The sequence below is a fragment of the Oncorhynchus mykiss genome, chromosome 15 (assembly GCF_057628025.1).
Source record: "Oncorhynchus mykiss isolate SJ-2025 chromosome 15, ASM5762802v1, whole genome shotgun sequence".
NCBI classification, from domain to species: Eukaryota; Metazoa; Chordata; class Actinopteri; order Salmoniformes; family Salmonidae; genus Oncorhynchus; species Oncorhynchus mykiss.
The window spans coordinates 246,441-265,542 of record NC_143036.1 but is presented as its reverse complement, the minus strand read 5'-3'; the positions used below and the strand labels follow the sequence as shown (position 1 = coordinate 265,542).

Sequence of the window (19,102 nt, the reverse complement as noted above, 5' to 3'; positions counted from 1 at the left end):
GTTTCTTGGGAATTATTAACTATTGTAGAGCATGGGTCCCACACTTTGCATTGCATACAGGGTTACTTAGTGATTTGATCTATGGTAAGGCTATGACAGCTAAAGACAAAATAGTATGGACAAAAGAGGCAGAGGAACAGTTTGTGGCTATTAAACAGCTATTGATATCTGACACTGTTCTGGCATTCCCTAGGTATGACCGTGAATTCACACAGACTGTGGATTGCAGGGAGGGGTTCATGACATCAGTGTTGACCCAGAGACACGGAGGGAAGAATAAGCCGGTGACCTATTATTCCTCCCGTCTCGATGAGGTGGCACAAGCAATGCCCCTGTGTCTGCAGTCAGTGGTGGCTGCAGCACGGGCTGTGGAGGACTCTGCCTCTGTAGTACTATACCATGATTTGACATTGAGGGTCCCACATGCCGTCTCAATTTTGTTATTGGAACATAAAATGGCGTACATGTCACCAGCAAAACATTTGTCTTGTATGATTATTCTGTTGAATATGCCAAACCTAACAATTGAGCGTTGTACCACTTTGAACCCCTCCACAAAATGGTTCTCCCCAGGCCAGATCTAACTGATCTGCCTTTGCCAGATGCAGAAATAACTGTTCGTTGATGGGTCTTCTAGGAAGAACCCAGATGGCTCAAATGCTACGGGTTATGCAGTAGTGACTCTCACTAAGGTGCTGGAAGCTGAAGCTTTGCCAAAGAATTACTCTGCTCAACAAGCTGAAATTGTGGCCCTTACCAGGGCTTGTATATTAGGAAAGGGTAAATGCATTACGATACATACAGATAGTGCTTATGCCTTTAACACTGTTCATGTATTCGCAGCACAGTGGAGAAACAGGGGCATGATAACCACAGCAGGTAAACCCATTACTCACGTGCAACTAATCTTGAATTTACTAGAGGCAATTCTACTACCAAAAAAATTTGCCATTTGTAAATGCAAGGCACATACTAAGGGCATGGACAGCGTCAGTATTGGGAATAGACGGGCAGATGAGGAAGCGAAGAGAGCGGGGGGGAAACCACACTCACACACAGACTCATACTTAAAGGAGGAAGTTTATATCAACACTGAAATACTGAGGGAAAGTCAGCTTGGAGCCCCCATTAAGGAAATTACTAAATGGGTCAAAATGGGAGCCGTAGATAGAGGAGGTATTTGGCACAAAGGGGATCTACCGATTTTACCAAAGTCACTGTTTAAATATGCTGCTATATTGTTACATGGGCAAAGCCATGTATCAACAGGGGGTATGGTAGGGTTATTTAAACAACACTTTGTAGCATATGGAATAACTAACTATTTTTAAAACGTTTACTCACGGTGCACTATATGCACACAGAGTAATCACCAAGGTAATGTGAGGGCACCACAGGGGGAATACCCGGCGGCTAAGTATCCATTCCAACAACTGGAAATTGACTTTATTGAATTAACTAAAAGTGAAAATAAGAAATGGTGTTTAACAATTATTGACAAATATACTAAATGGATAGAGGCATTTCCTACATCTTCAGCAGACGCAGAAACAGTGGCTAGAGCATTATGTCAAGAGATTATCCCGCAATTTGGACTGCCAGAAACTATTTATAGCGACAATGGTTCCCATTTTTCTAATCAAGTAATTGATAATATAGGTCAGAAATTGAATATAAATATAAAGAAACATTGTTCTTATCACCCCCAGAGCGCTGGCCTTATCGAGCGCATGAATCAATCGGTAAAAGGTCGATTAAGGAAAACACACCTAAGTATCGGAATGAACTGGGTAAAATGCCTGCCCATAGTGTTAATGACTATTAGAATAACCCCTGATAGGGAGGGGCTATCTCCATTTGAGAAGGTTTTTGGTAGACCCTATAGAATGCCCCAATTAGGACGATTGGAGGAAGCAGATATAGAAATAGAAAGCAGTATGGTGGAACACATGAGGAGGTTGTTCATTAACCAAACCCGTATGTCAAAAGTTTTATGCCCAACAGGAGAACTACAGAAGGAGGTGGCACACGAGATTCAACCAGGAGACTGGGTCTGGGTCCAATCACTAAAGAAAAAAAACTGGAAACAGCCTCGGTGGGAGGGACCATTCCAAGTACTCCTGGTAACTGCCTTCGCGGTGAGATTAGCCGAAAGAGCTACCTGGGTGCATATCACACATTGTAAGAGTGTAAGACACTGACACTGTCGAACAATCACAGGAGTAGGAGAGGAACCGTGACCCATATGGAACGGGGGTCAAACTCCTTCTGAAGATTCCCTATACCCAACCTTTCCCCAGCTGGGAGCGTTCATAGAAGTGAAGTGATGGCTTGGCCTCTGGCTGTTGGTATGTTCTCGGGGAGAGGGTGGGGCTTCACATGTGCGCTGACCGTCCTGAGCTGTTTTATTGTGGGGGCCATATTCCTGATCCACCATGATCCCCCGGAGAATGCCAAAGAGGATAACTTGACTCATGTGCTAGACGAGGGAACTTTGATGTTACCAAAGCATCTCAAAAGGTCACTGAAACAAAACAGTAAGGAAGTGAGGGTGGAATTGGGCAAGGATATCTCAGTAGAATTTTGTGTAGACCAAATGGGGTCATTCACTCCTTGGCAGTCTAGAACCATGGGTCTCTATGGGAAGTATTTGTGTAAATCACTGTGTAATTCATGGAGCCAGGTCATAGCTCACACTGAAAGGGATGGCTACGTAAACCCATACACCCAATTTGGGACCAGATGGAGTATAGTAAGGGTTGGTGTTTTGGACTGTGTTCCCGAGCAGAGGAAGTATTGTATAAAGGTGCGAATTAACATTAAGGCGGTCAATACCCAGGATCTCGGGTTATGGTATGTGGGCTTCGACCAGTTTTCAACTGATATTATGGTACCGTTCCAGGTGGCAGAAGTTAGAGTTGATAAGGAAAATATGATTGGCCGAAGTTCAACCAATCTCTCTAACACAACGGCTATTCCTAGTGTAATCATCCAGGGTAAAGGACCAGTACGAATAGTTCAGACCAAAGACCTTAAAGAAGTTATAGAGGTGGAGACTGGGTTTGGGGATTCCAACTAATGGTTGGAATGGATTCAATATACGGCCAGATCAGTAGCTAAAGAAGAATGTTATGCCTGTGCAAATGCAAAACCCCAGTTAACAACTATCCCTTTTCCACTAAACGGAATTAATTCCCCTAAGGGAGTGGCCTGTATGGTAAAGCTGTTCATGAAAGCAGGAATGCCAGATAATGACAGTTGTATTGATTTGCACTATTTATATCCCCAGGTTCCCCTTAAATCAAGACTTCCTCCCGTTACAGTGACAAGAGGAGAATATTACTGTTTGGCCCGGTACAGTACACATGGGAAATATGTGGGGGAAGTTAGTACTTGCAATAGTAGTTAGTACTTAGTAATTTGGTTCATTAGTACTTGTTAGTACTTGCAATTATGTTACTGTATATGTACTAATCAAAATACTAAATGTTACTGTATTTGTATGAATTTTCTTATCTGATCGCAGTACTGAAGTGAATGTGGTCAAGAGTTTAGTAACAATGACGGTCTGTTCATTGGTACAAATGAATCAGACTGGCTAGAATGCTTATCTACACAAGAAAACCTTGACTCGTAAAGTATATTAAATTGGTAGGGAGACGGATGTGGGAAGGCTTGAGACACAGCCTTGGTACTGGAACGGAGGTGTGTGAACGTGGGCAAAAGTTAGAACAATGACGGTCTGTTCCTTTGTACAAATGAATGAACTATCTACAGACTGTCTAGAATGCTTATCTACACTGACTGACCTTGGCTCTAGGCGAGGAGGGAAGGCTTGAGAACTATAGGGCCTTTCTACCAGTGTCAAGAAGAGATGGAACATTTAGAAAACGCTGACATAATTTTAAGTTTATAACCTGTGGTAAAATGTGTATGAACTCAGTACTCTCTTGATAAAGGCTGATACTTGACTTTTAAGACCGGGGCTCTGTCCATTCTTATAAAATAAGGGTCTTACACACCCTTATGCATTGACAGAGTGTTTAATTTTGATTGGGAATTAAAACAGAGGAATTTAGAATTCCTTCAACAGTATGTAGAATTGGAGACAAGTGGGAGTGGAGTTGCTGTATGAGAGACAGAATGATGGGATGTGCTGAGGGTTGGTATGTGGAATTGGAGACAAGTGGGAGTGGAGTTGCTGTATGAGAGACAGAATGATGGGATGTGCTGAGGGAAGCTGAGGGTTGGTATGTGGAATTGGAGACAAGTGGGAGTGGAGTGGAGTTGCTGTATGAGAGAGAATGATGGTCAAAAGATAAAGGGGGGAAAAAGTCTAAATAAAACAATAAAAGTACATTTACATGTTTTTACAACTAATCCGGTTTGCCTGAGGCTGATGCCGTGCAGGTGTTTGTACACATGCATATACACACACTCTCATTCAAATAAACACATACAAGAACACACACATACATGCAACAGTGCACACACATGCACAGACATGCACACAAACATATACAGTAGGCATTGCTGTTATGATTTTAGTTATTTTTTGCATTGTTTGCTGTTTTCTTCTGTCTTTTCCTTTTTTCTCTTGGTTGTTGGTGCATTGGGGGGTTATTGATGGTGGGGAATGGAATTAATTGTATTTTTTTTTGTCCTCGGGGAGGACTGTGGGAGGGATCTCGACTGGTTGAGGGACAGCTATTGGGGAACTGTGGAGGGATCTTGGAGGGTTTGGGTTTCACAAGATTGTAATCATGAAAAAGGAAACTATGACATATTTCATATCACTATCATGCACACGCACCCTCACACATAAGGATGGCTCTGTTGCAGAAAGACCGATTCATGTTTGATAGTGTCTTGATGCTGTATTGTTTGTCCTTCATGTTCTAATACTTTAATGTTACCCCTTCCTTGTGTTTTTTGTAATAAAAAATAAATAAATAAATAAATAAACGATTCCTATATCAACATAAGCTGAGGCGCCACTCTGCAAGATAGAAGCCACTGCTCCAAAACCGCCATAAAAAGCCAGACTACGGTTTGCAACTGCACATGGGGACAAAGATTGTACTTTTTGGAGAAATGTCCTCTGGTCTGATGAAACAAAAATAGAATTGTTTATCCTCCAAACATAACGTTATGGCCAAAGGGGGAGGCTTGCAAACCGACGAACACCATCCCAACCATGAAGCACGGGGTGGCAGCATCATGTTGTGGGGGTGCTTTGCTACAAGAGGTACTGGTGCACTTCACAAAATAGATGGCATCATGAAGGAGGAAAATTATGTGCATATATTGAAGCAACATCTCAAGACATCAGTCAGGAAGTTAAAGCTTGGTCGCAAATGGGTCTTCCAAATGGACAATGACCCCAACCATACTTCCAAAGTGGCCATCATAAAGTCCTGACCTCAATCCCATAGAAAATTTGTGGGCAGAACTGAAAAAGCGGGCAGAACTGAAAAAGGAGGCCTACAAACCTGACTCAGTTACACCAGCTCCGTCAGGAGGTATAGGCCAAAATTCATCTTACTTATTGTCGGAAGCTTGTGGAATGCTACCTGAAACGTTTGACCCAAGTTTAACAATTTAAAGGCAATGCTACCAAATACCAATTGAGTATATGTAAACTTCTGACCCACTGGGAATGTGATTAAATAAATAAATAACTGAAATAAATCATTCTCTACTGTTATTCTGACATTTTATATTCTTAAAATAAAGAGGTGATCCTAACTGTCCTAAAACATGGGATTTTTACTAGGATTAAATGTCAGGAATTGTGAAAAACTGAGTTTAAATGTATTTGGCTAAGGTTTATGTAAACTTCCGACTTCAACTGTATATACAGTGAATCGACTATATGTTTGAATTTTTTTTAGATATGATATTTAGGCCTGTACGCACACCGATGGTGCTAGCCCCTGTACGCACACCGATGGTGCTAGCCCCTGTACGCACACCGATCGTGCTAGCCCCTGTACGCACACCGATCGTGCTAGCCCCTGTACGCACACCGATCGTGCTAGCCCCTGTACGCACTGATAGTCCTACCCCCTACAGGACTGTAACTACCCATTGGATGTCATGAAATTGGGGATAAAAAGGTAAAAAATGAATAAAAAATCATAAAAGAAAAAGTGATTGGTCAAAAAACCTGAATACAAAAACGTGGGTTAATCAGTCTTTCTGCTGTGGTATCAAGTATTGATTTTTCCAATTCTGCCCTCGAGAGGATTTAGCAAAAAATTACAAATGGCATTGAAATCTGCAATAAATAAATGTTGTACTTTATTTTAAGTCTCTTTTTGCACTTTAACAGCTACAATAAATCTATCCAAATCACTGTAAAAATAAAAAAAACTTTCGTCACATGCTCCAAATAAAACAAGTGTAGACTTTACCGTGACATGCTTACTGACAAGCCCTTAACCAACAGTGTAGACTTTATTGTGACATGCTTACTGACAAGCCCTTAACCAACAGTGCAGTTCAAGAAAGAGTTAAGAAAATATTTACCAAATAAACCAAAGTAAATTATAGAAAACACAATGACATAACAATAACGAGGCTATATACAGGGGGTACCGAGTCAATGTGTGGTGGTTCAGGTTAGTAATGAGGCTATATACAGGGGGTACCAGTACCGAGTCAATGTGTGGTGGTTCAGGTTAGTAATGAGGCTATATACAGGGGGTACCAGTACTGAGTCAATGTGCAGGGGTTCAGGTTAGTAATGAGGCTATATACAGGGGGTACCAGTACTGAGTCAATGTGCAGGGGTTCAGGTTAGTAATGAGGCTATATACAGGGGGTACCAGTACTGAGTCAATGTGCAGGGGTTCAGGTTAGTAATGAGGCTATATACAGGGGGTACCAGTACTGAGTCAATGTGCAGTGGATCAGGTTAGTAATGAGGCTATATACAGGGGGTACCTGTACTGAGTCAATGTGCAGGGGTTCAGGTTAGTAATGAGGCTATATACAGGGGGTACCAGTACTGAGTCAATGTGCAGGGGTTCAGGTTAGTAATGAGGCTATATACAGGGGGTACTGAGTCAATGTGCAGGGGTTCAGGTTAGTAATGAGGCTATATACAGGGGGTACCAGTACTGAGTCAATGTGCAGGGGTTCAGGTTAGTAATGAGGCTATATACAGGGGGTACCAGTACTGAGTCAATGTGCAGGGTTCAGGTTAGTAATGAGGCTATATACAGGGGGTACCAGTACTGAGTCAATGTGCAGGGGTTCAGGTTAGTAATGAGGCTATATACAGGGGGTACTGAGTCAATGTGCAGGGGTTCAGGTTAGTAATGAGGCTATATACAGGGGGTACCAGTACTGAGTCAATGTGCAGGGGTTCAGGTTAGTAATGAGGCTATATACAGGGGGTACCAGTACTGAGTCAATGTGCAGGGGTTCAGGTTAGTAATGAGGCTATATACAGGGGGTACCGGTACTGAGTCAATGTGCAGGGGTTCAGGTTAGTAATGAGGCTCTATACAGGGGGTACCAGTACTGAGTCAATGTGCAGGGGTTCAGGTTAGTAATGAGGCTATAATGAGGCTATATACAGGGGGTACCAGTACTGAGTCAATGTGCAGGGTTCAGGTTAGTAATGAGGCTATATACAGGGGGTACCAGTACTGAGTCAATGTGCAGGGGTTCAGGTTAGTAATGAGGCTCTATACAGGGGGTACCAGTACTGAGTCAATGTGCAGGGGTTCAGGTTAGTAATGAGGCTATATACAGGGGGTACCAGTACTGAGTCAATGTGCAGGGGTTCAGGTTAGTAATGAGGCTATATACAGGGGGTACCAGTACTGAGTCAATGTGCAGGGGTTCAGGTTAGTAATGAGGCTCTATACAGGGGGTACCAGTACTGAGTCAATGTGCAGGGGTTCAGGTTAGTAATGAGGCTATATACAGGGGGTACCAGTACTGAGTCAATGTGCAGGGGTTCAGGTTAGTAATTAGGCTATATACAGGGGGTACCAGTACTGAGTCAATGTGCGGTGGTTCAGGTTAGTCGAGGTAATTTGTACATGGAGGTAGGGGTGAAGTGGCTATGCATAGATAATAAACAGAGAGTAGCAGCAGTGTACAAAACAAATGGAGGGGGGGTGCTCAATGTAAATAGTCCAGTGGCCATTTGATTAGTTGTTCAGCAGTCTGATGGCTAGAAGCTGACAAGGAGCCATTTGGTCATAGACTTGGCGCTCCGGTACCCTGCCGTTTCAGTCTCCTGAGCGGGAAAAGGTGTTGCCGTGCCCTCTTCACAACTGTCTTGGTGTGTTTGGACCATGATACTATAAACACAAGGGCATGCTAATTTAAAAGATGGCTAGTCATCATTAGCCTGGTTCTGTATGGAGGCACATTATGGAACACTAACGAAATGGTGCAACCAACTGAAAAGGTTGGTAGCACAGTAGTAATGTTACGGTTGTTTCCAAAGCTCCGAGGCATGCATCGACATTGCTAAGCAGTTTCATTCGAAACAGTGTGCTGATGCTTGTATCACTTTATCAGAAATACGTGATCAATGACGTCCGATGCTTATTTTTGTCGAACAACCACCTGATTGGTTTGGTAGAAGATAAAAGGCTACTGGCATGTGCGACGTCATTTATAATAATTTAGCTATTCTAAATTATTTTGACCAGCAGGTGCGACTAGCCCCTATATAGCAGTGTCCCCAACACCATTTCTGAGTCCAAACTAGCCCCTGGCCTTACCCCTTCTAGTCTAGACCAGGATGGGAAAACTCCAGTCCTCTGAGGCCTAATTGGTGTCACACTTTAACCACAGCTAATAATCAACGAATCATGATATTCAGTTAAGAATGCAATTAGAATGCAATCAGCTGTGTTTGTTAGGGATGTGGGAAAGTGGAACACCGCTCTGACCCCCGAGGACTGGAGTTGACCATCCCAGGTAACACATTCTGCAGTGTCAGATGGAAACGTATCGTAATAGTGAACTGGTTAGTTAACGTTAGCTAGCTAACTACCTCGTATAAGTAAAATATAACAGCAGGTTAATTACATAACAATCTCGTTAGATCGGGTCCGTCGTGCAGATAACTTGGTCGATGGACCGGATCTAATGACTACCGTTAGCGAGCATATAGTCAGTAAAACATTACAACACCGGGATCGTAACATTACCTTCAGAAGCACGTCTGTTAGATAGACGAAGCACCAGCCGCACAAAACACACACCACGAGCGGCACGGGAATCATGACGAGAGAAAGAGCAGACGCATACAGGGGGAGAAGAAATATAACACACTCAATCTCTACACGGTTACAGACAAGTTCATCATCTTCCCCACTGTGCGACGCCACTTCCGGGACGATGACGCAAGGCCAGAGCAGTCGATAAGGTCAGACAGTAAAGTGTAGAATGATCGTCCGGGTAAATGCCGGTGTGGTGCCGAAAATCTCCCCCTTCCCGTGAAACCGCACACACTCAGTTCTTCATTGGTGCGACTTGCTTGATCGTTGAAATTTCTGCTCTTCACTCCGTTGTCAGTTTAGCCAACATTTCACTGATCTTGAAGCATTTTTTTTATTTGTGTCCTTCAGGGCAGCTGTCAATGATCACGTTAGGCTGCGTTAAATTTGATTTTTATGGCCGTTTGATCGCGGGGGAGGCACTAGTAATGTCTGCAGTTTTCGGTTTGGTTATTTGTTTCAAGTGTATTAGACCATAAATACATCTATTTGTCAAAATTCTTCATCTCTCCCAAGTCTTATTCGACTAGTAGTTGTTCTGAAATGTTTATATCTTGCCTACATCCCTCCTTTGTTTAATATGAGTTTGAGTTTATTTTATTTTTACATGAACAGCTAATTTTCAACCACAGTCCCTGGGCAGGTTATTAAAAACAATTACAATATAGACAATAGCAACATAGGACAAGCAAGACGTAGCATACAGACAGAGCAACATAGAACAAGCAAGACATAGCATACAGACCGAGCAACATAGAACAAAAAGCAGCAAGACAAAATTCATAAAAGCAACAGTGTTTCCACACCTCACAAGCTACAGACAACAGATAACATGGAAAGTGGCAACACACAGCTAGGGACCATGTTCACAAATCTGATTGGCCTTTAGCCATGTCTTCATGCATTTTGTGAAAGTGTGATAGGTGGTGCAGTTGTGTGTCTGATGGCATTGTATTCCAGACATGGGAAGCTCTCACTAAAGGTGCTTTTCCTTAAGGGAACTATACTCACCTCTCATGGCAGACCTATGTTTGGGTTTTCTGTTTAACAAAAATACTGAGTGGAGGGGGAGCCAAGCCATTTAGGATCTTGAATACAAGACATGCGTCGGTGTATTGCACAAGATTTTACCAACTCAGGAGCTCATGCTTTCTGAGGATGTAACAGTGATGATGCCTATTGGGCTTCCTATCAAGCACTTTGAGAGCCTGTTTGTAGACAGACTGAATAGGTCCTGATGTTGTACAGCAAGCTTGGGCCCAACTAGTCAAGCAGTATGTTAAGTGGGAGAGTATCATAGATTTGAAGTACAGTTTTGCTACCTCTGTAGTCAAACAATTTCGTATAAATCGGAAATTAGCTAGGTTGAATTTGGTTATTTGAATTACCTTTTTCACATGCTTTTTAAAAGAGAGGTTGGAATCAAGTATGATGCCAAGGTACTTAAAATGAAGTTTGTTCTATAGAAAGTATTTCACTCTGATCTGTGCCACAGAAAGTATTTGACTCTAGTGACAAAATTAAGGAAATTAAAATATTTGACTGTAGTGACAAATTAAGGAAATTAGAAGGGAGGTTAGTGTTCCATCTGTGTATAAACTCAGCAAAAAAAGAAAATGTCCCTTTTTCAGGACCCTGTCTTGCAAATATAATTCATAGAAATCCAAATAACTTCACAGATCTCCATTGTAAAGGCTTTAAGCACTGTTTCCCATGCTTGTTCAATGGACCATAAACAATTAATGAACATGCATCTGTGGAATGGTCGTTAAGACACTAACAGCTTAGGCAATTAAGGTCACAGTTATGAAAACTTAGGACACTAAAGAGGCCTTTCTACTGACTCTGAAAACCCCCCAAAAGAAAGATGTCTCCCTGCTCATCTGCGTGAATGTGCCTTAGGTATGCTGCAAGGAGTCATGAGGACTGCAGATGTGGATGCAGATGTGGCCTGGGCAGTAAATTGCACTGTGATCGTCCTCACAGTGGCAGACCACGTGTAACAACACCTGCACAGGAACGGAACATCCGAACATCACACCTGCGGGACAGGTACAGGATGGCAACAACAACTAACCAAGTTACACCAGGAACGCACAATCCCTCCATCAGTGCTCACACTGTCCGCAATAGGCTGAGAGAGGCTGGACCGAGGGCTTGTAGACCTGTTGTAAGGCAGGTTCTCACCAGACATCACCGGCAACAATGTCGCCTATGGGCACAAACCCACCGTCGCTGGACCAGACAGGACTGCCAAAAAGTGCTCGTCACAGTTTTGTCTCACCAGGGGTGATGGTCAGATTCGTGTTAATCGTCGAAGGAATGAGCGTTACACCGAGGCCTGTACTCTGGAGCGGGATCGATTTGGAGTTGGAGGGTCCATCATTGTCTGGGGCAGTTTGTCACAGCATCATTGGACTGAGCTTGTTGTCATTGCAGGCAATCTCAATGCTGTGTGTTACAGGGAAGACATCCTCCTCCCTCATGTGGTACCCTTCCTGCAGGCTCATCCTGACATGACCCTCCAGCATGACAATGCCACCAGTCGTACTGCTCGTTCTGTGCGTTATTTCCTGCAAGACAGGAATTTCATGTTCTGCCATGGCCAGCGAAGATCCCGGATCTCAATCCCATTGAGCACGTCTGGGACTTGTTGGATCGGCGGGTGAGGGCTAGGGCCATTCCACCCAGAAATGTCCGGGAACTTGCAGGTGCCTTGGTGGAAGAGTGGGGTAACATCTCACAGCAAGAACTGGAAAATCTGGTGCAGTCCATGAGGAGGAGATGCACTGCAGTACTTAATGCAGCTGGTGGCCACACCAGATACTGACTGTTACTTTCGATTTTGACCAAGCCCCCTTTGTTCAGGGACACATTATTAAATTTCTGTTACTCACATGTCTGTGGAACTTGTTCAGTTTATGTCTCAGTTGTTGAATCTTGTTATGTTCATACAAATATTTACACATGTTAAGTTTGCTGAAAATAAACGCAGTTGACAGTGAGAGGACGTTTCTTTTTTTGCTGAGTTTAGCCGAGCTATTGTTATTTACTGCTGCTCTTTAATTATTTGTAATTCTTATCTCTTACTTTTTTAGGAATTTTCTTAAAACTGCATTGCTGGTTAAGAGCTTGTAAGTAAAGTAAGCACTTCACTGTACACCTGTTGTATTCGGCACATGTGACAAATTACATTTGATTTGATTTTAAGAGCCATCCACATTGCAATAAGAGTATTCTTCCATTTACTTAGCTATGTCAACAGCAGTTATTCAATTCCCAGTTTCTCTCCCTATGATTTTTACTTCTTAGGTGTGGGTGCTGTTTAGGTAAGGGTGTGATGTCTGTACAAAAACAAAACAGGTTATTTTTTAAGTCACCCATATAGAAAATGTTTTGAACAATTAAACACCCTATAACCCATTTACTCATGTATCAATCTGATTGATGGATTGTGTTGTGCAGTAAGCAGGCTCAGGTGTATAGCTGTGGCTCCTTCCACCTTCAAAGAATAGGCCAGAGGACCGACCATGGAGAATACTCCTTCCGGCGCCGACAGAGATGGCCGCCTCGCTTCACGTTCCTAGGAAACTATGCAGTTTTTAGGTTTTTTTTTACGTGTTATTTCTTACATTGGTACCCCAGGTCATCTTAGGTTTCATTACATACAGTCAAGAAGAACTACTGAATATAAGAGCAGCGTCAACTCGCCATCAGTACGACCAAGAATATGACTTTCGCGAAGCGGATCCTGTGTTCTGCCTTTCACCCAGGACAACGGAATGGATCCCAGCCGGCGACCCAAAACAATGACTTCGTAAAAGAGGGAAACGAAGCGGTCTTCTGGTCAGACTCCGGAGACGGGCACATCGCGCACCACTCCCTAGCATACTTCTCGCCAATGTCCAGTCTCTTGACAACAAGGTTGATGAAATCCGAGCAAGGGTAGCATTCCAGAAGGACATCAAAGACTAACGTTCTTTGCTTCACGGAAACATGGCTCACTCGAGAGACGCTATCGGAGTCGGTGCAGCCAGCTGGTTTCTCCACGCATCGCTCCGACTGAAACAAACATCTTTCTGGTAAGAAGAGGGGCGGGGGCGTATGCTTTCTGGTTAACGAGACGTGGTATGGTCACAACAACATACAGGAACTCAAGTCCTTCTGTTCACCTGATTTAGAATTCCTCACAATCAAATGTCGACCGCATTATCTACCAAGGGAATTCTCTTCGATTATAATCACAGCCGTATATATTCCCCCCCAAGCAGACACATCGATGGCTCTGAACGAACTTTATTTGACTCTTTGCAAACTGGAATCTACATATCCTGAGGCTGCATTCATTGTAGCTGGGGATTTTAACAAGGCTAATCTGAAAACAAGACTCCCTAAATTGTATCAGCATATCGAATGTGCAACCTGGGCTGGTAAAACCTTGGATCATTGCTATTCTAACTTCCGCGACGCATATAAGGCCATCCCCTGCCCTCCTTTCGGAAAAGCTGACCACGACTCCATTTTGTTGCTCCCTGCCTACAGACAGAAGCTAAAACAAGAAGCTACCGCGCTGAGGTCTGTTCAACGCTGGTCCGACCAATCCGATTCCACGCTCCAAGACTGCTTCCATCACGTGGACTGGGATATGTTTCGTATTGCGTCAAACAACAACATTGACGAATACGCTGATTCGGTGAGCGAGTTCATTAGAACGTGCGTTGAAGATGTCGTTCCCATAGCAATGATTAAAACATTCCCAAACCAGAAACCGTGGATTGATGGCAGCATTCGCGTGAAACTGAACGCGAGAACCACTGCTTTTAATCAGGGCAAGGTGACTGGAATCATGGCCGAATACAAACAGTGTAGCTATTCCCTCCGCAAGGCAATCAAACAAGCTAAGCATCAGTATAGAGACAAAGTAGAATCACAATTCAACGGCTCAGACACAAGAGGCATGTGGCAGGGTTAGTCAATCACGGATTACAAAAAGAAAACCATCCCAGTCACGGACCAGGATGTCTTGCTCCCAGGCAGACTAAATCACTTTTTTGCCCGCTTTGAGGACAATACAGTGCCACTGACACGGCCCGCAACCAAAACATGCGGACTCTCCTTCACTGCAGCCGAGGTGAGTAAAACATTTAAACATGTTAACCCTCGCAAGGCTGCAGGCCCAGACGGCATCCCCAGCCGAGCTCCTCAGAGCATGCGCAGACCAGCTGGCTGGTGTGTTTACGGACATATTCAATCAATCCTTATCCCAGTCTGCTGTTCCCACATGCTTCAAAAGTGGCCACCATTGTTCCTGTTCCCAAGAAACCTAAGGTAACTGAGCTAAACGACTCATTTCCGTCATCATGAAGTGCTTTGAGAGACTAGTCAAGGACCATATCTCCTCCACCCTACCTGACACCATAGACCCACTCCAATTTGCTTACCGCCCAAATAGGTCCACAGACGATGCAATCTCAACCACACTGCACACTGCCCTAACCCATCTGGACAAGAGGAATACCTATGTGAGAATGCTGTTCATCGACTACAGCTCAGCATTCAAGACCATAGTACCCTCCAAACTCGTCATCAAGCTCGAGACCCCGCCCTGTGCAACTGGGTACTGGACTTCCTGACGGGCCGCCCCCAGGTGGTGAGAGTAGGTAACAACATCTCCACCCCGCTGATCCTCAACACTGGAGCCCCACAAGGGTGCGTTCTGAGCCCTCTCCTGTACTCCCTGTTCACCCACGACTGCATGGCCACGCACGCCTCCAAATCATTCGTTAAGTTTGCAGACGACACAACAGTGGTAGGCTTGATTACCAACAACGACGAGACGGCCTACAGGGAGGAGGTGAGGGCCCTCGGAGTGTGGTATCAGGAAAATAACCTCACACTCAACATCAACAAAACTAAGGAGATGATTGTGGACTTCAGGAAACAGCAGAGGGAACACCCCCCTATCCACATCGATGGGACAGTAGTGGAGAGGGTAGTACGTTTTAAGTTCCTCGGCGTACACATCACAGACAACCTGAATAGGTCCACCCACACAGACAGCGTTGTGAAGAAGGCGCAGCAGCGCCTCTTCAACCTCAGGAGGCTGTAGAAATTCGGCTTGTCACCCAAAGCACTCACAAACTTCTACAGATGCACAATCGAGAGCATCCTGTCGGGCTGTATCACCACCTGGTACAGCAACTTCTCTGCCCACAACCGTAAGGCTCTCCAGAGGGTAGTGAGGTCTGCACAACGCATCACCGGGGGCAAACTACCTGCCCTCCAGGACACCTACACCACCCGATGTCACAGGAAGGCCATAAAGATCATCAAGGACAACAACCACCCGAGCCACTGCCTGTTCACCCCGCTATCATCCAGAAGGCGAGGTCAGTACAGGTGCATCAAAGCTGGGACCGAGAGACTGAAAAACAGCTTCTATCTCAAGGCCATCAGACTGTTAAACAGCCACCACTAACATTGAGTGGCTGCTGCCAACACACTGACTCAACTCCAGCCACTTTAATAATGGGAATTGATGGGAAATGATGTAAAATATATATCACTAGCCACTTTAAACAATGTTACCTTATATAATGTTACTTACCCTACATTATTAATCTCATATGTATAAGTATATACTGTACTCTATATCATCTACTGCATCTTTATGTAATACATGTATCACTAGCCACTTTAAACTATGCCACTTTGTTTACATACTCATCTCATATGTGTATATACTGTACTCGATACCATCTACTGCATCTTGCCTATGCCGTTCTGTACCATCACTCATTCATATATCTTTATGTACATATTCTTTATCCCTTTACACTTGTGTGTATATGGTAGTAGTTTTGGAATTGTTAGTTAGATTACTCGTTGGTTATTACTGCATTGTCGGAACTGGAAGCACAAGCATTTCGCTACACTCGCATTAACATCTGCTAACCATGTGTATGTGACAAATAAATTTGATTTGATTTTGGATTTTGAATAATAAGACACTCCCATTAGTTCTATAACTACGCTGTATTGTTTGTCCTCGTGTCTGTTCATGTTTTTCAGCATAAAGTACTCTGCAGCCACTTAGTGTGGACAGCAGGTGAGGCCACACACACAGATTCCTGTTGAACACTGTCACTTTAACTACTACAGTCTCTCTCCTTCACTTCATCCCTCTCTCCCCTTCTCCCTAAATGACCTAGGTTATATCAGTTGTGGGAGGGATTCACCGACACATGTGAACTGGCTACATAGAGGGCACAGCATGATCAGAGGTGAGAGGTCACTTGGTCAGGTCAACAGGAAGTATTATTAAAGAGATGCTTTACATTGCAATATAGAGATTCAGTAGTCCCAGAGTTAATGATCCAAGATCAGTTTTGCATTTCACCTGCTGATGATTATGATGACTGAGCATGTTTAAGCCTTGTATTTTTTAAAATTCTATCTCTCTCTTTCCATATGTACAGTGCCTTGCAAAAGTATTCGGCCCCCTTGAACTTTGCAACCTTTTGCCACATTTCAGGCTTCAAACATAAAGATATAAAACTGTATTTTTTTGTGAAGAATCAACAACAAGTGGGACACAATCATGAAGTGGAACGACATTTATTGGATATTTTGAACTTGAACAAATCAAAAACTGAAAAATTGGGCGTGCAAAATTATTCAGCCCCCTTAAGTTAATACTTTGTAGCGCCACCTTTTGCTGCGATTACAGCTGTAAGTCGCTTGGGGTATGTCTCTATCAGTTTTGCACATCGAGAGACTGACATTTTTTCCCATTCCTCCTTGCAAAACAGCTCGAGCTCAGTGAGGTTGGATGGAGAGCATTTGTGAACAGCAGTTTTCAGTTCTTTCCACAGATTCTCGATTGGATTCAGATCTGGACTTTGACTTGGCCATTCTAACACCTGGATATGTTTATTTTTGAACCATTCCATTGTAGATTTTGCTTTATGTTTTGGATCATTGTCTTGTTGGAAGACAAATCTCCGTCCCAGTCTCAGGTCTTTTGCAGACTGCATCAGGTTTTCTTCCAGAATGGTCCTGTATTTGGCTCCATCCATCTTCCCATCAATTTTAACCATCTTCCCTGTCCCTGCTGAAGAAAAGCAGGCCCAAACCATGATGCTGCCACCACCATGTTTGACAGTGGGGATGGTGTGTTCAGCTGTGTTGCTTTTACACCAAACATAACGTTTTGCATTGTTGCCAAAAAGTTAAATTTTGGTTTCATCTGACCAGAGCACCTTCTTCCACATGTTTGGTGTGTCTCCCAGGTGGCTTGTGGCACACTTTAAACAACACTTTTTATGGATATCTTTAAGAAATGGCTTTCTTCTTGCCACTCTTCCATAAAGGCCAGATTTGTGCAATATACGACTGATTGTTGTCCTATGGACAGAGTCTCCCACCTCAGCTGTAGATCTCTGCAGTTCATCCAGAGTGATCATGGGCCTCTTGGCTGCATCTCTGATCAGTCTTCTCCTTGTATGAGCTGAAAGTTTAGAGGGACGGCCAGGTCTTGGTAGATTTGCAGTGGTCTGATACTCCTTCCATTTCAATATTATCGCTTGCACAGTGCTCCTTGGGATGTTTAAAGCTTGGGAAATCTTTTTGTATCCAAATCCGGCTTTAAACTTCTTCACAACAGTATCTCGGACCTGCCTGGTGTGTTCCTTGTTCTTCATGATGCTCTCTGCGCTTTTAACGGACCTCTGAGACTATTACAGTGCAGGTGCATTTATACGGAGACTTGATTACACACAGGTGGATTGTATTTATCATCATTAGTCATTTAGGTCAACATTGGATCATTCAGAGATCCTCACTGAACTTCTGGAGAGAGTTTGCTGCACTGAAAGTAAAGGGGCTGAATAATTTTGCACGCCCAATTTTTCAGTTTTTGATTTGTTAAAAAAGTTTGAAATATCCAATAAATATCGTTCCACTTCATGATTGTGTCCCACTTGTTGTTGATTCTTCACAAAAAAATACAGTTTTATATCTTTATGTTTGAAGCCTGAAATGTGGCAAAAGGTCGCAAAGTTCAAGGGGGCCGAATACTTTCGCAAGGCACTGTACATACTACCTCAATCAGCCTGACTAACCGGTGTCTGTATATAGCCTTGCAACTGTTATTTTCAAATGTCTTTTTAGTGTTGTTTTATTTCTTTACTTACCCCCCCCCCCCCCCCACACACACACACACACACACGTTTTTTCACACTATTGGTTAGAGCCTGTAAGTAAGCATTTCACTGTATTTCACCTGTTGTATTCGGCGCACGTGACAAGTAAACTTTGATTTAAACTATGTAATAGACTAGAAACATGATTTAACTAGTTAAAGGCTGATTTGTAATTCATTTATACTGAAATATATTTAAACAGTACACTACACTTCCTATGCACCATGTAAATATTCAAACCGGTTCATCTCAATATGTAATTTCCTTCATCTGTCCCCCCCTCATCTGTTTCACCTGTTCCTTTGATTGTCCCCACCCCCTCCAGGGGTCGCCTATTTTTCATCTTGAATGTTTAGTCAAGTCAACCTGCGTATTTTTCCCATTCTCCTTTTTGCTATTCTCTTTTTTCTAGTCCTCCCGGTTTTGACCCTTGCCTGTCCCTGGACTCTGTACCCGCCTGCCTGACCAGCCTGTCTGCCACTTTGTACCTCCTGGACTCTGATCTGGTTCACCTTTTTGCCTGTCCACGATCATTCTCTTGCCAACCCCTTTGGATTATTAATCATTGTAAGACTCCAACCATCTGCCTCCTGTGTCTGCATCTGGGTCTCGCCTTGTGCTTTGATATCATCTGCATTGATCTGATAA

General features: G+C 43.5%; 1 protein-coding gene across 3 annotated transcripts in view; it reads right to left on the bottom strand.

Annotated features, from left to right (window-relative positions):
• The window catches only part of mbtps2 (membrane-bound transcription factor peptidase, site 2), a 113,898-nt gene extending 103,203 nt beyond the window's left edge, over positions 1-10,695 (bottom strand). For all 3 annotated transcript variants that reach the window (XM_036945614.2, XM_090199215.1, XM_090199216.1), the window contains exon 1: positions 9,183-10,695. In XM_036945614.2, coding sequence (XP_036801509.1) covers positions 9,183-9,257 — 75 coding nt within the window. In that variant the 5' untranslated portion in view covers positions 9,258-10,695. The remainder of the gene's footprint in view (positions 1-9,182) is intronic.
• Positions 10,696-19,102: the final 8,407 nt, after the last annotated feature.